Source organism: Motacilla alba, chromosome 2 (genome assembly GCF_015832195.1).
Source record: "Motacilla alba alba isolate MOTALB_02 chromosome 2, Motacilla_alba_V1.0_pri, whole genome shotgun sequence".
In the NCBI taxonomy this organism is placed as follows: Eukaryota; Metazoa; Chordata; class Aves; order Passeriformes; family Motacillidae; genus Motacilla; species Motacilla alba.
In genome coordinates, this window is record NC_052017.1 from 31711024 (window position 1) to 31735509 (window position 24486).

At 40.3% G+C, this 24486-nt stretch overlaps 1 protein-coding gene across 3 annotated transcripts in view; it reads right to left on the reverse strand.

Annotated features, from left to right (window-relative positions):
* Positions 1–303: 303 nt before the first annotated feature.
* Positions 304–24486, reverse strand: part of IGF2BP3 (insulin like growth factor 2 mRNA binding protein 3) — a 110954-nt gene continuing 86771 nt past the window's right edge. For all 3 annotated transcript variants that reach the window (XM_038128091.1, XM_038128093.1, XM_038128092.1), the window contains 5 exons: positions 10100–10219; positions 5999–6073; positions 2952–3083; positions 1720–1833; positions 304–788 (listed from right to left, as the gene is read on the reverse strand). In XM_038128091.1, coding sequence (XP_037984019.1) covers positions 687–788; positions 1720–1833; positions 2952–3083; positions 5999–6073; positions 10100–10219 — 543 coding nt within the window. In that variant the 3' untranslated portion in view covers positions 304–686. The remainder of the gene's footprint in view (positions 789–1719; positions 1834–2951; positions 3084–5998; positions 6074–10099; positions 10220–24486) is intronic.

A 24486-nucleotide genomic window follows, 5' to 3' on the forward strand; every position in this document is an offset into this window, starting at 1 on the left:
AAAAAAAGCAAAAAAGGAACAATTTCTCATTGAGGTACTAAATGCCTGAGGTAGTTTAGTAAAATGCATATTTATCTTTTTATGCCCTGGCCAACACCATTCAACACTTCCCTTAGGTTATTCATGGCAGTGTTATGTAAAAATGCAACCAAATTCTTTTTAAAAAATGCCACTTGTTTCAACATTGGGACTAACACTTAAACTCTTGTCAATACCCTTGCTCTAACCCTAGCCCACCCACAATCCCACCCTCCAAATGTGTTTATTCTTTTACAACTGGACCTATAAGAGCAATGCCTTTTCTTTTTTTTTTTTTTTGTTGGTTTTTCTTTTCTTTTTTTTTTAACCAGTGAACTCAGAAGAGAAAGCTTCATTAAACCAAGTTCTAAAGTTGTTGGGGAATAATAAGAACAATAAAAAAGACTAACGAGTTTATGTTAAATTGTGAGAATAGAACAAAAGGGAAGTGAAGGGGTCCTTATTTTAAAGCTGGGTTTCAAAAGTTTGAGAGAGCCTAAAGAATACATTCTCAGAGACAGCGTTCAACGGTTGCCTGGTCCTCGAACAGGTGATTGGCTTGGTGGATCTTCTGCATAAAACTTCAACAGGTGCTCACCACCTGTCTCTCTGTCACACAGTCTGTCTTTGGTCTGGCATCTGTCTCTGATGGGCCATTTCCTAAACCTTTATTTTCGTCTTGGCTGAGGCTGTCCGCTTTGCAATGTTTTTTGCTGTTGCTGCTGCCTTCTTACCTGAGCCAGTATTTCCTGAATTTTTCTCTGAGCAAGCTGAAGGACACAAAGAAGAAGAAACAACCCATCATGATGCCATGCTGCAGTGACTGCTGTTTACAACCAACAAGAGATGCTACTGGGATTAAGAAAATCTGGAATGACTAAATTTCTAGTACTGACTAGATTACTTGTTAATTAAAATGCACTTGAGATTAATCATGATGTACAGCCTAAATTTTCATTTTTCTCCTCTTTTTGACCTACCACAACTACTTTCTTGGTTAGTTTTCTCATCTGTAATACAGAAAGCATGAGAATAGGAAGATGACTACCTATGTTGAGATTATCGAAGATACAGCCTTCGTTTTACTCCTCTGGAAATACAAATGTTTTATAAGAACCACTGTTGTAATAAAGAGGGTACAATTTTTTTTATACACTAGAGTAACCAGAAGGTCAGACTTGCAGGACTTCCCAGCCCCGCCCCCCCCTTTCTGAACTACAAGTCACCTGCAGCAAAGTATCAAAAGGAATGAGTGTGAGTTAAGTGAAGGAAGGAATCTTGTGATCCTTTTCTTCATGATATTATATCAACAGGTTGGGCAGTGTGGATGAATTACATATCTGGGTGTATTCTTTCCAGATACTATGGTATGGCTTGTGTCTCTGCTCCTTCTGAATTTCAGCCCAATCACAACTTGGGTTTTCTTTTGCTTTTAGCAAAGTTTTAGCAGTGCCAGAGCCTGCATAAATTGACAGAAGAATTTAAGAGACTGTTTTGCATATGTGAACGTGCAGTATTGTTATAAATCTCTCTCACAGGCATGAGGAAAGTTTATTGCAGCAAGACAACCAGAGGAGCCTGGAAAGCAGTGCTTTCTGTATCCTGAAAAAGTCTTCCATCCCTTGGCTCCTGCACATGGCTATGAAAGAAAAACCATGGAAACATCAAGGCAAATACAGAAAATCATTGCAGTCCTCCTACCTGGCATGCATAGAAGTGACCAGTTATTTTCACAACCACCTGATCATTTTCATCAGGTGTCTGGTCACGAGGGACTACAACTTCTGCACTTGTCAAGTTTTGAAGCTCATTTACCTATAAACAGATAGTAGAAGTCAGACAACTTTAAACTAACAAATGTTATGCAACCACCAAGCCTCAAAACCACCGACCATTGAAATATCATCCTCTAAGCTACATTTTTTTAAACCCCTCACTAACAGAAAGCATCTTTATGCAGCAGTGTGCACTCTGCAAGCTGAGCCTCTTGTGTCTCTTAACATAAATTAGCACCAAGTCCTCTGGGTTTGTAGAAGTGTTTTAAATACCAAATACAACACACAGAAGGTGTTAAATACACGACTTAAAAAAAGCAAACAGATGCTACAGTATTTACAGTTGAGTTGAAAAGTGTAAGGTCAGAAAAATCATATAATATAGGGAAGAAAAATGCCTGAGTATTTATACACTTTTCCTTCAAAAACCTATGCAAGATAGAGAACTTTAGAGAAGTTCTGTTAATTCAAATTATTTTCAGCAGCTTATCAGGCTTCCATCATGTTAAGTAGAGGTAAGGTTAGGGTCTTTGTCTCATGAAAATTAATTTTATTTTAGAAATGCTTATCATTGTGTAATTAAAGTTTTAGATGAGCAGCTTCACAGACATGTTTGTCCTTAAACCTCTGGCCACTGCAAGTAATGGAAGAAGCCACAGTGCCTCCTGACACATGACCTAGAGACCCCGTTGCACTCAGGATGGACACCCAAGACTGAATCTTGTCTTTGCAAATATCATCCAGCTCCTGACTTAACACCATATGAAAATACCTGAGCACCAGCAGAGCAACAGCACCTTTTTAGCATTGGAAAATCGCAGTGGTGTTATTTTATACAACAAACTGAGCCTAAGAAATGCCATCAATTTAATTGAAACAAATATAGGTATGCTTTTTTTTGTAATATTGAGGTCTGAACATGTCTTACATTCCTACCCCTTATTTAGAAATTAAATAAATCTTTCTAATATTGGCTTCAACTCCACAGTAGAAGAAAGGAAAATGGGAAAATGTACCAAGTACAGCTAAGAAAATAGCTCCTGCTTGAATGTAACATCAAAGAATTAGTTTAGCTAAAAGTTTAAGCATTATGTGTATATACACACTGAATATGAAACATAACTGAGCAACACTAAGGGTTTTATTCCAGCTACTTACTGTTTTGCCTCCTTTACCAATAACTCTACCAGCAGCATAGGATGGCACTTTTATGTGAGCCTCAAGTTTCACTTCTTCTTTAGGTCCAAAGAAATTTTCTTCTTTAAGTTTTCCATAGATTCTCCCTTGAGCCTGAAAAATTGCTTTCAGTTAGAGAATGTTCTCCTTGGAATCTAGTTAACATCAAAAAATTCCACAGAAAGGTGAATTCTTAGTACGTAATCTTGACAAAGTGTTTTTCCTAATAAATACACTACTTTTCTAAAAAGTCTTTGTACCAAACTAGGAAGTACCAGTGTCCAGCTTCAAGGATTGCTTGACAAACCTGGGAACCACACAGCAATTTAACAGAGATCATTATTATTATTATTATGCTTTTCAGTAGACATATTGCTTTTAAAAGAAACTACCACATTTCTGTAGAGGTAAAGAGTGGTGGAGAGAAGAACTGTCAGGCAGTCCAACAAACCCAAATGTTTTATTACACCCAGAAACATAAAATGCAACTAATTGATTCAGAAACCCATTTTTTTAAGATGCTAAACTAAAAAAGCCACAACACCCCCAACAAGTCATGGTCTAAAGACTCCAACTGAAGCAAAGAGCTTGCTTTTACAATCCATTACAATATATTGTTTAAAAATAAATAAATGTGCGCTTGCTCAAATTTCCAAAATAAAGAATCAAACTGCCCAGATCTAAATAGTTCCCTGGAAACAGTATTATTCCATCCAGCACACAGTTCCTTTTTCTGGGAAACACACAAGTGCCAGATAGCAAGAAGAATGTCCACTGAGAGTAAAGTTGTAAATTTGCTGATTTTTAAACACATTTATTTCCTTATTCACAGCCATTTATCAGCGAATTTGTGAGAAATGATAACCAAATCTTCTACTCTTTGGCTCCTAGATGCTTCAAAAGAACATACATTACTGCCAAATTATAAAGAAAGATGGGATGTGGATTTCTTTAAAAAAAAGAGATTGTATATGGTCTTCCAACATCTCCAGTTTTTCAGTTCTTGAAAAAGTCTTTAGGAAAGGAAACAACCTAACTGGGCTGCAAGCCCCTACATGGTAAAATGGTGGCTGAAATGTGTTGTCTATCCTAGATTCCACTTCACTTTTGCATATCCCAGGTCCAAGGCAACACAGCCATGCACGAATAGTGGTGTCACAGGAATGCCTGAACTCTAGGGAGCACTGCAGCAGAGGCTCTGAAGAGTGGCATGTTCCCTTCCCACTGCCTTGCTAACAACTAGTCCTGCACACTGCAACATCCTCAGGCTGCAGCAGCAGAGGAAGAAAGGGATGCAGCCACTGCAGCTCCTGGGGACATGAATCACAGACAGCAGAGCACAATGGAAGAGCGAGGAAAGGATGCTGAAGTCACGGGCTCTGGGATAACACTGCCTCTTTCCAGAGCTCATTACTCATCTGAGCAGCAGCTATTCCCTCTCCAAGTTGTTGAGCGCTAGTTTATATTCTTGGTGCCCCAACAAGCACTGTCCCAGGAGAGGAGACCCTTCTTAATCAGAGTTTAAGGAGAGCACTAATGAAGTGTGAACCTGGCCCTAAGGCCAGCTTCAGGTTAACAGTAGTGATAAAAGCAAGCACTCAGCTTTGCCTCTGCCCATCCCAGTCAAGAGGGCTTGCTCAAAGAGAAGCTAAAAGACTCGAAGGTCTGGAGCTGAATAAAGTCCCAAGGGATAATCCCTTTCCTTCATAAAACCAGCGTACCCCAGGAGCTTTGACTGTGCTACTACACTGATGCACCTTCGCAAGCAGAGCTCGAGTGTAAAGTAGTGACTGACTGATGCAGTGTCAAACTGCATATGAGGTGCAGAAAAGGGACGTTTTCCTCAGGTTGGAGAGAAGAGCTTCCAGAAGAACCCTGTGGGATTCCCAGTTTATCTTGGGGAGGAAACCTGAGGACAAGCCTTCGCCTACATGAAAAGTCAGGATAAGGGGTGCCCAAATTTCCTGTGGCATGCTACTCCTTGAGGGTAAGTCCACTGATATCTGATGAAAAGAAAGAGTAGCCAGTATCTGACCTTGTGCTGACACCAGACCCTAAGAGTACATGTGGCCAAGCCCACATGCACACAGAAAATATCAAGGAGACAGAGCTTCCTAGTCATGCTTTGCCTTCAATGGCATCTCAAATGAATGTGGTAACTGGGCAACAATCCCAAACACATCTAAGTTTGTAATTACCACTGCAAAATACCTGCCCTGACAGTTTTCCAAAAATCCTAAAGGCATTAATGAAACTGATATCCCTGAAGTTTGTACACCTCCTTCTTGCAAGATGCCCTGAAGCAGAAATACAAAGTCAAAAATGAGAACAGGCAAGAAAACTATGCCAGGATACAAACTCTCAAGTGACTTTCTACATACTCCACTCCACATCTGTGATGATGCCAGGCTGCTGCACTGAGCTGCCTGCATCACTCCTAGCACAGTCAACTCCTTTTGGGGTAACTAGATTTATCCTTTGACATTTAAGGTAGAAGGCCACTCTGGAACTTAATTTGAACACAGATGGGATAATCAGGTTGAGTATCTCCTTGTAGTTGCAGTGCAAATACAGTTAGAAATCTTGCATTTATCTGTAGAACTACCCAAAAAGCATTTTCCATTTGGCACAAAACAGCAACCTGGGAAGACTCAATTTTGTCTTGTCAGCTTTGTTATTTCAATTAAGCACACAAAACTCTTGCACATACCAAGACAGATTAAAAGACTCAACTTAAAGGTGCTTGTAGATAGAAGAGACATTTAGGAGCATAATATGGCCATATTTTTATGCTAGATTTGATTCTTATTTACATGAAACACACAAGTTTTCAGGTGACCAGAATGTGGCCTCTAATAGTATTGTACTACTCATATTCCTATGAGACACCTTTCAGCAGAAGGAAAGCAAAACTCAAGTATTTACTAAAATTCTGAATAAAGCATGCTTGGAACCAAGAGTTTTGTTTTCAATATTGTCCCTTAGGATCCAAAGGCCACTACATACTGACAAGTTTTTGTATGTTGTACCTTGAACTGAGCTTCTGGAGGTCCAGTGATGATAACCATTCTCAGCTTAGCATCTGGTCCTTCAGCAGGGGCAATCTGGAATGGATAAACATAGCTATTGGTAACTGTCTTTTGAAGGAATAGTTTAAAGCCACCTCCTCCCCATTTCAGTCTCACATTCTGTTCAGGAGTGAAAAATTATTCGTTACAGCAGCAGCATCACACTTCAGTCATGACGGGTTTGTTCTCTTTAAAGTGCATTAATTAGCTGTAATGAAATATGGAGAAACTGGCTAAACCACCATGAGCAAATTTACTTCTGAAAATTAAAGACACAGCTACTCATCCACACATGGCAGAATCCCACACAGCGTTTTCATGTGGCTATGAGTGATGTAAGACATGTAGCCTTCAAAAAGACAAATCTGGTTAATAAACTGAGATTCTCATCCCTACCCACTAGCTTGAATAGTCTTTCTAACAAGTTTTGCTCATTAGCAAAAGCTCTCATCCATTCCCCTGAGAACAGAAGATCACTTTACTGTTGTAACTAATCAGATCCAAAACATTCCTCTATATTGGACAATGTGTGACCCAAATAAAAATTAAGCTCCACCAGAGCTGAGACAGAGATGCCTGTAGGGTCTTTAGCAGTTCATGTCACCACAACAGTAAGATTTCTGTGGGTGTTTTTCTCAGACTCCAGTGGCATTGAATAATTCAAGCTAGCCTCTGACATTCCGAATGAATCTTTTGTTTATCACAACTGACATTTCCATTGTTGCATCTTGTATTACATAGCTGCTGTTGAATGAGCAATATATTAAACACTACAGAATTTCATCTCAGCTGTTGGCATAGGGATGTTATTCATATTTAACAGCTGTAGTTTATTTCAGACAAATTACCAGTCACCAGGCATCATTTTCACTAAAGAATTTTGCTAAGGAAAGTTTATAACATTATTCATATTGTACCCTAAGATGGAGAAGGCATTACATACTAGTTATCTGGTTTGCATATCTATTTTTCATTATTTATGATTTCCAATTGGATAGATCTAAAAACACACATTAATTTTACAGCAGTACATTTATATGACATGACGTTGTGAGAACAAGCACAGACTAAATCCATTCATTCTTTGGAAAAAGTATTTCAGAGGGGCAAAATTTCAGGGCACATTTACAGGCAGTTGACTGAACAGAGTTCAGCCTGGCAATTGTCATTCATGTAAAGTGGACAGGTTTGTCTCTCAGTCACCTCTAGCTTTCTTAGTGAACACCAGCACCTTCATTAAAATATTAGGAAAAATATCTTCCATAAAGCCTTCATTACATCCTACGTGTGTCTAAATGTTCTGGGACATATCTTGCTTTGATTTTATCCTAGAATATTCTGTTCTCAGAAGCTGGGGTAAAACATGGCTGAGGGCTGCAAAAGAAACCTATAACTAACATTTCAATGCCTGAAGGGGTAACCTAAGAGAATTCTGTGTCAATTTTGTCTGTCTGCCCTTGGAAAAAGTAGTTGTATACATACAAATAGTATACAAGTGGTGAATTTAACTTCTGAGATTAAACAACTTTACATTCCTAACCAGAAAACAATCTTTTATATGCCAAGCCACAAACTGACAACTTTATACACCCAAACTCAGGAAGGGCTGCTCTGCAAGGAATTTATAACCAAGGAGATGACAATTGTTCACAACAGGTACCAGCAGCACAGGGTGGGCAACAGAAAACCCAAATCTCTGCCTGGCTCTTTTGCTGAATAATTGAGTCTGCTGGAGTCCCACACTGAGCCTGCATTGCCAAGCAGCACTGGAATACAACCTGAGCTCAGCAAGAGCCATGTTCACCTCTGAGGGGACAGCCTGAACACTGCAGCCTCGTACAGAACCCCAGTGCATCTGCAGTTTAGTCTTACATCCTGGGTTATGAGTTTCACCAGATCTACAAAGCTCAGCATGAGCACAGAGGAGATGCAGGAGGATGCAAAAGGCTTTCAGCTGTAACAAGCTGAAAGCACAACTCAAAACAAGCATTATGCACAGACTGACTTCCTCCACAAAAGTATGGTTACTGCAGTTTGGCAAGTTAGAAGTTACTCAGGCTGCACTTCCTCCAGCTCTTAGCTAAAAGCACAGATTCCTTGACTCACAATTTATTATTTCATTCCAAAGTTATGACAGAGGGCAAGTTGAAGTGGTCCTATTTCAACATGCGGGAAGTTTAGAAGTTTCGAATATTTTACCAGTCGCCATATTTAATACATTCACACAGAAGCAAGCCTGATGCTCCCTGTTGCTCTACCAGATCACAGGTTAAGTTGCATTATTTTAATAGATAAGTACACATGCAGCATCCCAATTTTGCAAGCACACCCTTAATCTGTATACTTTTGTTAAGATTTAATCATATTTTCACAAAAAAAGCGTCTTTACTTTATTCTTACTGAAGGAACAAAAGACCAGAGCTTGAGAAAACTTTTATCTGAATTTAAATTAAGATAGAAATGTTAAATGCATGGGGTAGAGGGGTGCCAGCCAGTAGAGGAAGCCTGAGGCCACTGTTAGCCAGATGCATGAGAAATACTGGAAACTCCCTTTCCACTAAACTCTCTTCCAAGGACCAACTGAAGAACTAGTTTGGACGGGTTCTTGGAGGTCCAGGTTGTTCCACATTTCTCTCTCCACCTAGCAGTACCTTCCACGCACTGCTTAAACTTCAGATACAAGCTGCAGGAATGGAGAGGGGAAGAGGAAATACATGTGATGCATCACAGCCCCATGCAACACAGATTTGATAAAGAATTATTGACATCTCTCACTTCCTCCTGTTTCATTTTCCCCCTAAAAATATGGTTATTAGTGCTCAATTAATATAAACGATCTGGGTAGTATAACTATTTAACTTTCTGCTCAAAAAAGGATGGAGTTGGGCAGCGTGTCATTGGTTGACTGGCCAGTAAACAGACCAGCACTAGGCAAACCACACACAAGACTCATTCATCAGGATTCCCCAATTATTTTGCTCTGTATACTTGAATGAACACCTTCCAAGCCAAGCTCAGCTTCACCAAATGCAACTCAGCATAGCCAGCTCCTGCCCTGTGCCCCAGACTTCTGGCAGATCCCTGCCATAGCATTCACTAAACACATCACTCCTCTGAAACAAAAATAAAGGGGGCTGAGAAAAAAACATTTGTTTTATCTGTGCAGTAAAATGTCCATCTAAGAGCATACTAAAGCTACACACTGTACTTTAAATGCACTATTGTCTAAACTTTTCTTTTTTCTTTTTTTTTTTTAATTTAGGCCGAAACATTATCTTTACAGCATAAAACAGCAGAAAAGATTATTTGTAAGAAAAAAAGTGCTCAAGCTTCTAGAGAAGATACTTCTGGTTACAAGGGCATTAGTGACCAAAAGCCAAGGCCTTCCTATGACTGCAACTGGTACTAACCCCTATAGACAGCCAAGAAAGATTTCACCAAACTGACTAAAACTCAAGCTTCTGTTAGAGGTCAGCCTCTGCAAACCATCTTGTTCTTAGCTACACTGAGGTGGTCAATACACAAACAGCTGGATGTTAAACCTGATAACAAGAAGGTTAATGTGCTATTTAAGACCTGACTGGCCCCAGGAGCTTGGAGCAGCACATGGGTGAAGTTACACCACCAACAATTCAGCATGGAGCCGTTTGAGCTTGACAGCCCAGACCAATCCATCTGGCACAGACCAAGGGCCACAAGAGCAGGGACTTCAACTGGGCTGCTGTGTTTAGAAGGGGAATTTACCCCACCAATTTTCACTTTACCTAAAGCAAGGAGAAAGCCTTTAAGCAGTGCATCATTAAGGCACAAGTCTGTTTCTAAGACCACCAAAGTAGTTTTCTTTGCAGCTTATATTTCACACCTCAGGAGACGTCTGAAAACATGCTTCTAATTATCTTGTCTCAGGGAAGATTAAAAGATGATTTATAAACAAATGTACTATTTATCACATCATATTCTAAGCATGGAGTGGAGGAGGATGTTCAGGAAAGCACGGCTTGTGCAAACTTGCTGAAAGTGTCACGTAGAATAGGCAGAAAGTTATAGTTGGTGTAATAATACCTTAATAGATGCGCCTGCAAAACGAGAAAGTTGTTTGATGTGCTGTCCCTGCTTGCCAATAATAGCTCCAACTGCCAAGGCTGGGATGAACAGATGAACAGTTTCAGACTCGGGCTGTTGCTGTGGGGAAGAAGAAAAAATGCAGTGAATGTTTTTGAACATTATGAATCAGACTGACAGGAAAATGGGTGCAGAACAGGCATGCATGGAAATGAGGGGGAAATAAGATTTCCCCCTGTGATGTCTGAGTATTAAGGGTCTGGCTTTTTTTGGGAATCACAAAATCCACAGAACAAGAAAACCAGTTTGAGCCAAAAGAGGATTCTTTCATCTTGTGTAAAATACTCACAATTTTAATGCATAAAACTTTAAAAAACAATTGAGGAGTTGCGTCTTTGTGAGGCTTTCACTCTTACCTGTAGCTGTCTGGATTCGCTTCCACCTGCAAAACCCTGCAGATGAGGCTACTACAAGCAGAAAGAGACTACTACAGCCTGAGCAGGTAAACTCTTTCTAGTTTCCCAGTTATATTTTTAATTTTAGATTGTGCTGAGAGCAGTACAAAAAGCCTCAGAGTTACATATATGCTACAATTTCCTTTGTGTGGGAGTGATCTGGAATGATAGCCAGCTTGAAATCTGCCAGTGATTCCTCCTTTGTAACTTTATGCTACAGTTGGAGCCCTGGCAGCGTTCCTCACACAGGCTAGTAAATTAAACACCGTGTTTCTGAAAAGTGAGAGGACCCCAGCATTGCACCCACTGGATATCAGGCATCACTGCATCTTCCAATTGCTTTCAAGCAGACACCCCAGCTGGAGAGCATGACATAATGCTCCAGATCCTCTCTACGTGCTGCGTAGCAATGATCAAACTGCAGGGTTGCATCTGCCACAGTAAGTCACAGCTATGTTAGCAGCCTCAGAAGAGCCTGTCTCAGAGGAAGGGAGCACCATCAAGTGTCGTAATACGACACGAAAAGACGACACGGACACTGCTGCTCTCCAGGTGAACAAAAAAGGGGCCTTTTATTTTCTGACTCCAACATTTATAGTTTTCCAAAAGTGACAGTGGATTGGAGGGTGACAGTGCCACCTCTCCAATGACACTGGACAGACCAAGAGTCCATCAATTCTCTCCTCCTCCATGAAAGAATGCAAAACATAAGTTGTTTACAGAACTGTGTGTGAGAAAGTTCGTTACAAGAATGAAAACATCAGAAGGCTTAGCAAAGTCTTAGAAAATCAGGGTGACAATCAAGTACACACCATGCTACTGGACCATTGATCCATCCACTTCCATCAGGGCTACCCCTAAAAAGCATTTCACACAAACCTCTCCTTGAACTAGGAGGTATTTAAGACACTACACACCTCTCCTTCTAAAGTTTTTTTTCGTCTGTGTACCCCTCTCATGTATTTTTGAAACCTGTTTTGCTCATCCTCAATAAGACAAGCCAACAAGCCCTTTTCATGTGGAGGTATTCTGAGATAACACAGACATCCTTGTCCTTGCTTTCTCAGTACCCACCATGCACACCAGCACCGAGCACCAGCAAGCAGAGCACGTGGGACCAGCCAAGCTCATTGAGCTTTGCTCAGCTGTGTATTTTGATAGGGATACAGGCACATAGAGAAGCTCACCTAAACAGCTTTTTCTATAATATTTTCAGAAAAAGCCCCACACCACTATATGCAACACAAAGCAAAAAAAGCAGATGCAATCCTAAAAACAACACCCGCAGCTTATTTTTAAATTCCAGTAACTCCTTTCAAGGTTAGGTCTTTCAAGGCAAAGTCCCACTGCATTAACCATAAACAAATTGAACAAAATGCTCGTTTCCAAGTTTTACCACTTCATTTTCAGTAAACACAAGTCAACTGTAACCTCAGGGGATACGAATTCCAGGCACAGCTCCATGTACCAGGTGAAGAAACCCCAAAATAGGATATTGGGAACAGAAACACTTTAGGCTATTGCAACAGTTGCACAGTTTACCCTGTGTTTTCACACATACAAGGCATTAGGATTCAGAGGCATTTCATGCTGGTTTAAACCCACATGGATGCAGCCCTCCACTCCCAGCCTCCCCACTGCCTTGTATGCTTTGAGGCCAGCAGGTTTGCAGATCCAGCTGATTTTTAAGGCAGGCAGTAAGTCCCTGACCCAAATAACCAGAGCAACACACAAGTGGCAGTCTGTGATCAAGGGAGAAAGTAACAACAATTAGAGAATGGGAAAAGGTAGGAGCACCCCTTTTAATCTGCCTACAGATCAGTTTAAAATGACCTCAAAACTGCACCCTAAAACTACGTATTTGTAATGAAAGATACAGTCACTTCAGTATATATGTTAAACCAGTTTCCAGAAGATTACTCATATTCTCCTCCTATTATTACAAACATCCTGAGTGTTGTCATAGTAAGTCCTTTTACATTTTCACTGTGAATCCAGCAAGATTTCCAGCAATTTGGAAATGCCAGTGTAGGTACTTACTTGATCTTAGCACTTCAAAAAACTCTTTCTAAATGCTTGCAAGTTCATGAAGCATTTGGGTTTTTCCGGTTTTGTTGCAAGGACCCATTGCACTGGGTTTAGAGGCAACCTCTCATTCCAATCCTCACAGTTTATCCACCCCCTTGCTTGTTCCTCTTCTTGACCCCTACATTCAATTGCCCACACGTGCTCCAGTTCCTGCAAAAATTCACTGCTGAAGTTTTCCTTTCACATGCTTCTCCAGCTAGCTTCTTCCAGCTAATTACTGCAACACTGCAGCTAAGCAAACGTGTAACTTGACTTGGTTTTCAAGAATTTACACAGCTTCTACCTAAACCCACCTCCAGACACATATCTGTACCATAGAAACAAATCAGACTTCATTATTTTTGTTTGCATATATTTCCTGCCATCCCTCTGTTGCCCATCTGCCTGCTGAGCAGTTTTCCCCTCTCCTACCCAAAGCTTGATTTCAAGCCACTTTCTTGGCTGGATTAAATCCACCACTGAAATTCCTTTTTGCTGCCTCACCCTCAAACATGAAACATGAGCAGCAAAGGCAACAGAAGACAGAAGATGTACATGTGCCTTTCCAACTGTACAATCATCTCACTGTAGCACCTTCCTCCCATCCTTCCTCATAGTTGTGACTTTTTTGATGCATTTCAACTTATTTTTTTCCTAAAGGAAAAAATTTTTTAAAAATAAGTCCTTTTCTGTGAGTTACTGAGGTTGTTTAATACTTAACTTGTATTTTGGTGTAATAGTGATACGTGTTTAAGGAATAGTGGAGAATCTGTCAATTTGCAACTGTTCATACATTGAATTTTTAAAATTCTTGTCTGGAATACCACATTGGCATATACATGTAAGCAAATTAATCTCCAGTATAACATCACACAAGATTTAGAGAAATTATGTTATACACACTGATTTTTAACCACTCAAAAACCAAACTCCTTTTTCTTTTTTTCTTCTGGCAGAAATCAAGTCTAACTAAGGCTTTTGAGAGTATCACAACACCAGCTTCAAATTGCTATCTGTCCATCTCCTTACCCACAATAATTTTTAAATCCTTTTGTATTTACTGGAAACCTAGCCTGCAAAAGAAACACATCAAAACATAATGCAATGACTACACCACCCATCAATCTTACAGATGCTTCTGGGGATCTCAGGATGGAAGAAAATCAGCTATAATTTAATCTTACCCATGCCACGCCACATAAGTCATAGAGCTTTCCAGGAACTCCTAACATGAGTTATATCAGAAATAGATTCCTAGACCTTAAACATATGTTAGAAGCACTAAATTTAGGGAACTGATTTCCCACTCAGTGAAATCTGAGCTTCAACGTTCACTCCCTTATAGCCAAGTCTGCTTAAATATATACTTACAATTTAAAAGGAAAAATATGTATGTGTATATATTTTTGACAGGAGTAAGGTCTCCTGGACAATTTTCTCTTCTTCTCCATTCAGTTTATTTTTCCCCCTACATAAGAAAATATTTTATTCAAAGTCAGCCCAGCCCTGGGAGCTGACAGGAATGAAGAAAGAAAATCTTTTAGAGTAGCAGCCTAAGTTCACTAAGATTTATAGTCCATACATCCTAATTTGCAAGTAACCATCTGCAGTATCTGTGATGCACAGACCACCTCTTCTGCCTCAGCAATATTTGCAGTATGTGCTCATGGCTAGTCCACCCGAGTAAGAGAAGTTTGTCTTGTGCAGCTGTGGCACACATACCACTGAGATATTTACTTCAATGGAGAATCTGGGTTGTTTTGGGGTTCTGTGGGTTTTTTTTCCAGGGGTTTTGTGTTTTAAGAGAGGAGCTCCAGAAGCCAAGATTCTTAGATATAAGAAACAGATTCTTCAAAAGCATGGTGACCAGAAACAATTAGTTCAGCTCATAAATAGCTGAAAATATTTGCTTTGTTTCTGCAAAACTCAGTCTGCTTTAGTCACAAAACAGGGCTGATAAGGAATTTTTGTCTATATCCAGCACACTGAACTAATGAAAACAATTTTAAATGCTGGTTTTGTTCATTAATTGGATTCCAATTTCCATCCAAATGTTGCCTGATGAAAATCAGAAGTTAAAATTAATCAAGCAAATAAGAAAAGCACCATTCATCCTTTTTTAACAGAAAATGGAAAAAATACATTACCCAAAGCAAATGGCAAATTGCATACTTGTATAAATAGAAAGATATATTCAGTGTAAGCAAAGGTACACACTACTCTAAGGCTTTCAGAAAGGTAACTCAAGTACACATATAAAATTTGATAAGTCAACTTAAATCAGATTTCCTGCTTGCTCATTTAAATCATGATTGAAAATGGTGATCTAACACAGAGATGGAAATTAATCTATCCCACTGAATGACACTAAGCAACTGCTGCAGCACTCTATTAGCTCTGACTTTTTACACTGACACAACTCTTTCCTGGAGCAGCTTGGATACCCCTCCTTCCATACCTCCTGCAAGTCCCTGAGCTTCAGCCATCTGTCCCTAGCCTAACAGTACATACCAACTATTTATTTTCTTTTTTTTAATATTTCTCTTTCAAATTCCCACCATCACCATCCTAGACAAACTCATCTGTTGGTAAATCCTGTAACCCCTGGCTGCTTCCCCATTACCGCTGGGCTCACCTGGAGCCCCTGCACTGCATGTAGCATCAGGATTATCCCCTTCACTCCAGCCAGACCCTGCAGCCCTACAGGAGATTTTTTGTTCTGCTGCCAACCCTACCACATTAACTCTTAGGAAACTGACTTAGCACAGCCATCATTTCCTGGTTTCCAGAGCCTCAGCAGGAGTGAGGTTCTTCCTCTCCTTGGGATATTGCCACTAGTCCTTCAGCATGAGGGCTACTGCTCCACACCAGAGCTAGAAGCTGAGGAGTCCCAGCCAAGAATATTTGCAGATTCACTCTTCTTTCTGCAATTCTTGCCTGCAGGGTTAGAAAAATTTGTAGAGACCATCTGCCCTTAGGATAAGGTTGTTATTCTTCTCTCTGCCTACTCCTGGTGCTTTAGTCCTACAAACTGCAGAAAGCCACACAGGAGGAGAGCTTTTCCCTTACCTGCTAGATTGTCAGAAGGAAAAGCATTGCTCCTCATCTCACACATGGGTAACAGAGCCATAGCACAGCCAGGCAAGAATGAGAACTCAGAAAAAGTAAGCTATGACCCTCCAGAGTAGAGGGTGGTAGGTAAAAAAGCAGGTTCCAGGTCACTACAGCTGGGGGAATGGACATCCTATTTTGAAAATGGCATTTGAAAAACAAAATAAAGAACACAGAAAAACAAATAATACACAGAAAAGCCAACAGAGGTTTGCCTCCTCGGTTCTTCCCCAAGACGACCCCTCCTCTTTTGATTTTGGCTGATGATGCTGCTAGGTCAGTCCACAGCTCCCTCAGTCAGCATGAGTCGGGGCTCATAAGGGGGGATGTTTGTTATTTATGTCCCTCAAGTTAATTTGAGCATTAATCTCAGTCTTTTTCTGCAAGCCTGCCAACAGTACAAAATTTTTTCCAGTCGTGTGCGTAAGTGTCTCCATAGACCCTTTGCTCCATCAAATGCATGTGGTTGGTAAATCCTTGGCAACATTTGGGATAATGCTGTAAATCTTTAAAAATATTGTACCCACTGAAGTAAATAGACTTTTAAGCCAGACATGAATGGGAGAAGAATCAGATATTTTCTGGTTTCTAAGCTTGTTATGTTTCACGTTGCAGATTAATTACCTTAGCCCAAGACATTTATTTTAAGTCACAAAGTCATGTTATCCATTTTGAGTCAGCATCAGGATTTTTAGTTATGAAGGAAATAATTAAGAATTGTTTTAAGACTGCATGGAGCTACCATCTAGCCTAGTGAGATACTGGTTTTGGTTTTTGTTTTTTACATAGTAAACAAATCCACTTAGTAGAAGTAAATGACTACAGACAGTAAATGACTGCATTAAAACTTCCTTTTTTTGCCTTTCTACCCCCTTCCCAACAACTATGATTACCAAGACAAGACAGATTTGCAGACAACTCATTCGGTCTTCAGAATACCCTGAGTTTGTCAGGAAGTGAGGTATCATATTATTCAAACCCTGTACCAGATCCAAAGCCAAAATTTAAACCATGTTTTTGCAATGTACTGTGAAGAATTATCCTGGCCCACAGCTATATTAAATGCTCTTATTTATTTAGTAATAAAAACTTGCAGCAAGGGGAAATGAACATTAAGCCAAGTATCCTTGAAGACATTCTAGTTGGATTCAATGCAATGATAAGAAATAAGCTCGAGATGATGGTGAAAGAAATCCTAGAGTATTCATTTTGCAATACTAGAGCTAAAACTTTAAGCCTTCATTGGAAACAAAGGTCTCATTAAGGAAAACAAAGTTTTAGTAGATAGGTCTAACATGATCCAATGATCCACAGTTTCACAACATCCTTGCAGATACCGTGTGGCACCATCTTGTACAATCACTGAGCTGAAGTGCTGCTGCCAGTACAAATCAACAAACTGCAGCCTGAACTCACTGCACCCTCCAAGCTTTTTAGGTCTGCTTCGAACAGATTTAGGTCCATGCTGAGAATCTAAAGCTTTTTGCCACATTCACTGCCAGAAAAGCCAGGACCACAGTCAGAAGAATTCTGCACTGCTGAATTCAGTCAAGCAGTAGCAAAACCATTTACAAGAAGCAAAGCATATTTTTCACTTTTACCTGCACACTACAGCATTGCTCATGTTGCCATGCATGAACTGTGCAGCCACCATCCAGCCAGGGTTTCACCTTCCCACGAGCCCCAGGTTAATCCAAGATGTCCCCCTTTGTTTCTCACACAATGCAGCAGTTACTACTCATGTCACTAGATGAACCAAGGGCACGACCCTTTCTGGGACACACAGCCCATGGAAAGGCCATGCAGCTCTACCCCTTTTCCCCACAATCAGCCCCAGAAATTGTGTGAGTGTCCTCTGTCCATCTAGCTGAGCTTGTCCTCTCCTCTTGGTTGAAAATCTAAGAATGACCCACCCTGTTTACACTTCCATTTTGGGGACTGCCACATTCTGGTTCTTACACAGTGGTCAGTACCTTAAGTGAGATGCCACTGAAATAATTTCACTTTGTACTACTCATTCCACTTCTTGGCTCTCAAATTTAGTACTTTTCATCACTATCCTCTCCGAACCAGGAATCTTCTTGGACTACTAGAAGTCACTAAAAGGACCACACATAGCATAAGTTTTTCCAACATGACAGCCTAGCTAGCAACAAGGGAGGAAAAATCACGGAAGCAGAGAAGGAACATTTTCTGGCAGGCTGGTTATAAGGCATTTTACAAGCAGGAACTGGTTTGACATATTTCTGAACATGGCCTGAACTTTTTGTTTTTGCAAAATCTGACTGGCCACAATGCCAAAAAAAGCAATCTGCCACCTTTTATTCAGAACAGACAGCCAAAATCAGAAATCAACATAAGGAACAGATTGTGAAACTATGTAAGCAGGAATTTTGCTGGTCATTCACAAGCAGCAAGCATAGGTATTCAGTTTTGCAATACTGTATGACCCCCAAAAAGTATAGGTATATAAACACTTCCACTTCAAAAATAATAGCTGTGACACAGCAGTCACAGGGGTACTCAAAATCCATAGAAGTCACCCATGAAATCAGTGGCTTTGGAAGATGCAGGTACTCATCAGCTCTGGCTTATAAAGGCACTGCTCTCAGATTCCATGACAGCTGCCAGAAAAACAGGTTGTGTAAACACAAAGATCACTTATTTTTCCATCATGTTTAACAAACAAACCAGAGATGGAGCCAGATACAAGAGAATAAGGACTTGACCTACTTTTGTTTCTGGCCTGAAGGAGCTCAGTACACCCTAGAAACAAAATATTTGGCACCTTAAGGAATTAAATTTCCCATTCAATTCAACATTCAGAAGGCTTGGAGCCTGGTACTTAGGGCTTGAGAGACTGAGATGGTCAAGGGGAACTCCAGTTAAATCTTCCCATAAGAATCTAAAGGCAGGGAACCCAACATAAATTCTAATTCTCTTGTTCCAAAAAACTACAAATATCTCTACAAGTATTCAAACCTGCAGCGAAGAAGAAACCACTTTTATTTTAAACAGCATGGATGACTAGTGATGCTACTTGCATTATGACAACCTGGGAACTGTAAAAGAAGCTATTAAGAATAACTAGAGGCTTCAATGCCTAAAAAAACTACCAGTGACTTGCTGGATCTTTGCACATCATCTGGTGCCAGTTGCATTTTTCCTTCCCTCACTGAGGGGTTGGTCCATCTCCAGAGGCAGAATAGTCTGACTGCTCTGGACACATGTCCCTGCCAACACAGCATGGCAGAAGCAGGAGACTTTCAACACAGTGGGAAGACCAACCATTTTCTCCACAGGGCCAAGCAATCCCACAATGTTACGCACCATGAAGTCAATTTTTTAGTTGTCAAAAACCACATCATTAATGAATGTAAGAAATTAAGCATCAGTAAAGGTGCATTTCGAGGCACTGAGGTTACAATCTTCAAAAGGAGTCTGATTAGCAGGTAGATTTTTTTTCAGACGGTGCTGTTGTCCTACAGTGCCCTCCTCAAGATTGCATGTGCTGCACATGTATGGTTCTAATTTCACCAATGTAAAATCATTTTGTAAAAACACTGGCAAATCCTTCCTCACCCCCCAAAACCACATCCTCTTTTGGCTGCAGGACAGCTTCTCAAAAATCATCTACTGCTTAACAAGCTGGGCAAATTAGAGCAAAGCCACTTGCAACTACACACATCATAGATGTACAGACATTACTGCCTCTGGGTAGATCAGACATAACAGTTGCACGAGCTAATCCTATCAAACCCAGACATCCAAAGGAGCCGAACTTCACCAAGTAAGAGTCAAAGTACCTGGAAACATAGGACAGTTTTTCCTCTTCCTTGTGTTTCTCATCTATGCTCAGGGCATCAAATGAAGGCCCTCAATGAAGCAATTTTTCATTTTAAATTACTTTTCTTTCCTGCCAAAAGCACAATACAGTTATTTCTTCTCTTACTTCTATTCAATATAGAAGATGTCTTCTTTACTATTATTATTTAGGAAAATGACTGGAGAATAAAGAAGGAATCTTTCTCTTGACCACAACATCTTCTAAGGAGAAAGTTTTCCATTGGCATCTTTCTTACCTGCAATAAAAAGCTTAAAGAGATGGCAAAAAAGAATAAAGGAAAGCAACCTATCAGCCTAACTGTACAAGACTTTTTTTTTTTTGTAATCAGAAAAAGGTGGTTTGATTTCTTGGTTTTGTTTACTGTATGAAACTACCTCTTTGTTTTTGTTGGTTTTGTGGGTTTTTTTTATTTTCCTTTTCCCCCTGCCTCTTCCTAGAAGCTCATACGCATATCACATAATCTGAAAGTTCACTGTGAGGCTAAAGAAAAGGTTAGAAAGAGTGCTTTTTGAAGGCAGAGCTTCAAGGAGCCACAACAGGTGTCCAAAAAGGCCAGCAGAGAAAGCGGTCCCACTGCAAGCAGAGGAGCATCTCTTCACTCTAGCCAAGTTTCACTGGGCAGAAGTTCATGTATCTCTTCCATGACCTTACAGAAGAAGGAGAGCAGCTGGTGTGAACTTCTCTTATGGAGAAAAGCTCTCTACTTCTCACCTTGCTTTATGTTTGAGTTTACCTGCCATGAGACAGAATTTATTCTACTACCCTGTTTCAGGGCATTCAAGGGCAGGATGAGGTCTCCACAGGTTATCCCTTCTTCCCCCATGCCCTCAGGATACCAAATTTCAGATCCAGAGGCTGCAAAAGAAATGCAGTTGGATGTAAAATTAAACATGCAAAGTTCCAATTATAAAAGGAAGGGCGCAACCCACTTAACCCCAGTAGGTGGGCCAGGTGTATTAATTGCATGACTGTACACAGTTGGATTTTAAGATAAGGATTTCTTGTTTGTTTGGAGCTTTAAAGCCTTCAGTGTTGCATGAGAACAAAATTCTATTCTTGAGAGACAAGTATGTGCATATTCTCCCCACAGTTCAGAAGACAGAAGCAACAACTCCATCAAAACAGCTTTGAGCAGTACAACACTACATCTGAAGCAGTTTGGCTGGGATACTTGTTAAAAGTACTTTTTTATTTTTGGTGGCAACATATCTTCTGGAAAACATAAGCATGAGTGATATTCTCTTTTGCAGAACCTTACTCTCCCCTCCTCATAGAAATCCCAGCACTTTGTGCAGGTGCTCAGGTCATGACATTTGTTACAAGTGACAGTGGGCAGACTAACAAAGCTCTTTGCAATCGTGTCAGAGCTGCAACACACACAAGCATTTAAGTGCACAGCTAAGGAGAAAGATTTGAGGATAAACAGAAAGTAGTGTTTTTTCCAGGTCCAAAAGCAGCTGGACAAGACATTGGGTACAAATAGGCACAGAAAGGCTACTGGTCCTTAATATGGTCACACAGGGGCACAGATCAGTCAAAGAAAGACCATTAGCTTGATCTTATCACCAGGATCATAAGAGCAAAATCATGCCCATTTGACAGTAAAAAGAATTTTTTGCTCTTAATACTTTTAACTGAGACATTCAAGTCCTACTTTTTCCTCAAACCATGCAACATTTCAACGATTCTCACATGTTCTGATTTGTTTGTATTTTAGGAGTCCAGGAAAAAACCAAACCAATCTTGGATTTTTGCAGGAAGAGAGAGGAACATTCAAGAACTGAAGCACAATATGCAAATGCATTGCATCCCTTTTCAGCAACTGCACAAAAGGAGTGCTTTGAACAGGCAAACAGAACTTGGACTCTGCAAATAAATTATACTATTTCAATATTAAGAATTGTTGCTAGCAATAGGAAAATTACAAGAAAATGGATGGTTAGCCTGCACTGGTTGTGTTAATCAGACACTGTTAGCCACGTGCAATGGCTATGTGCCCACGTGTGTGTTTGTATCTGTCACCAGACAAGTACCAAGGACAACTTGTGCCTTCCTATGGGGGCTCCACTGCCAGGACAAAGAGTAAAAGTAACACCCACATTATTAGTGAGATACAATCTGCATCTCATCAGATCAACTTAGATGAGGCTTTGGTGCTGTACATCAGGGTTAACCATGGAGTAAGGTCTCTGAGTCACACGGAAATCATTCTCCTGAGTGTGACCCAGTCCAAGGAACTAAATGCAAACTAGTGTTTGATAACACCACCATTTCCTAAGTTTGTGATACCAGAGTGTACCTGAAGCAGCTGGAGAACAATGTTTATGCTCTTGTCAAATGTCTTAAAGGTTTGCATGAAGAGGGATAGGATGAAGCATCACACACATGTTAACACAGCCAAACCTATTTAACTACTCAGCCCCAAGCTCCTGAGTACAGAATGTTTTAGGAACACTTGGCTCCAGCTGTGTGTATGAGCATTCAGAACTGTTGCTAAGCCCTGGCACTGTAACAAAATCCTAGATCTGTCTATGCAGGTTTTTCCTCTTTATACCCATGTTAAAAAAGCAGCAGCAGGAATGTTACAGATAATTGTTTCAGTAATTAAGATGACACTTCAGCTTCTTTGGGAGCAAGTCCTACGCAAGGTCATAGCCACACCTTGTCACTTGAAAGCAGTAGATATGAGCCATCAGCTGCATATGGAAACCCTGCTGCAAACGCCCAAACTCATCCACCTAATTCTTCTGACCCAAGGGAGAGCCCCAGCCAAGTCCATCCCCACAATAAGGTGAAGAAAAGGCCCATACCAAGATATTACAACAAGAGCTTCAAACCCACCCTCAGACACAGCACAGGGGTGTCCTAAGGCTCCCTGTATGGCTTGTAAGCACAGACTTCAGACACTTGGATGTCAAGAGGCCCCTTGTGATGGTGTAGCTGAAACTGCTGGGGAGCACACCTTACAGGAGACAGGGAAGAGCCAGCCCTGTGCAGCCTTGAGCAGAAGGCAAAACTTGCAGTACACAAAAATAAGCAGGACAGCAGCAGGATACACTTCTTTACACCCTGATGCCAGCAGTGTTTTCATAAAGGATTTCCACTAGCCTGAAAGGGATATCCTCAATATCCGCTAATCTCTGCTCCCAAGCATAAAGGGACATGCACTGAAAACGAGGTAAAGGGACTTGAGTTGTCCAAATGCTTTTGTCAAAATAAGAAACTTGGTAACAAATAGCTCATAGGTAAATGGACATAGAGTCTCTCCAGGAGTTCTTAATTTTTTTTCTAAGACCTTCTTTCCCCAAAGCCTCTTTTTGATACATAGATTTCATTTTAGTTTTTAAATCCCTCATGAGTTCTCCTAGATCTCCCCCTGTGGTTACCTTTAGCCTTTCAAATTGTATCAATTTCTCCTTCAAAGTATAGCCAGACTTTTTTTTCTCTTTCTACTTGTGAATGCCCCAATAACTAATTTAATCAGTGTCTGAAAAACTGTTCTACCAGGGGAAAAAATTAGAGGAGATTAAAACTCAGAAGTTACAGAAAATTAATTCATACACAAGCAAGACTTAAAAGTCTTCAAAATGGAAACTAATGCATCCATTAAAGGAATAGACTCATAGTTTTTCTTTTTTTCTCTCCTCAGAGAGCAACAAGCACTCCAAGTAATTTGAGGGGCTGACTCACCTGAAGCCCACAGAACCACCTGCTCTTTTCCAAATACCAACACATTTAAGTACAAACAGGTGAGATAATTCCCCTTGTTCATACATTTACTTTAGAAGCCCTTAGTATCTGCCTTAGGGGCTGTATCAATACCACCCCCAACCTCCACAAAATCTGTTGGAGTTCATCCTCCCAGTCTGTGAGTTTATCCCTTCTTTCTGCACACCTAGACTGCATGGAATGAGAGCCATTTCAGAGGACTGAGCACAAACAGAAGCAAGAGAGTTCAGACAGTGGTCCTTCCAGCTGCACAGTTTCTACACAATGACATTTGTTTCTTGATGCTTTTTTCCAGATGTTGCCATTATCCTGTTTCCACAAACTTTGATACTGCCAGAGATCTTAGCAGGCCAAAAAAGGTGCATTTGCAGGGTAAAGGTGCACTAGCAACAGAGGGACAGACAGGAGTAACCATCAAATTCAGCACTGTTTAGGTGCATATTTAAAGCAAAAGGAACCACAACAGGAGGGAAAGTGGGAAAGAAATGAAAATAAGCCAAGTGATGAACAGAACTGTGGGCTTACAGTATGAATCTCAAGAATAGCAAAGTAGTCTGCAAATCTGGAGTAAAAAGACAGGAAAAGCCACACTTTTAATTACCAATAAAGTAAGTTATATACTTTTACCAAACCACATCTAGTATCTCTTAAGAAAAAAATTGAGGCAATTCATTGGCAGAGATGATACTTTCTATAATACAGTGAAGCAGAAACCTGTGTTGTTTAGTTTAGTCTGCCAGTCTAATTGAAGTGCAGAAGGACTGTGAGGGAGAGAATTTGCTTGTCATAAATGGAGGCTCTGCTATTGACAGTAAAATAACTGAGTATAAACATATTTCTATTGTAGCTTTCATTGAAGCACATTTTTCTGGAAAAGCCACTATTATACTCAATATAGTTCATAATACATTCATAACACCAAAGTTATTCATTCTTACAAACAATGCTACAAAAGAGGAATTCTTCCTGCTCCTCGCACTGAGTCTCTCTTGGCTTCTTCCTCTGGGAAAAATATTTAGACCACAACTACACTTTAGTACAACATAGCTTGAGTTATTTGATGAAGTGTAGTGTGTTGTGCTGCATTGTCACTTTTCTAGTTCATGAAGAGTCTCAGACTTAGCTCTCTAGATGTCACTGTTGGGCAAAGAAGGGGACGAAGTCAAATACAGCAGAGT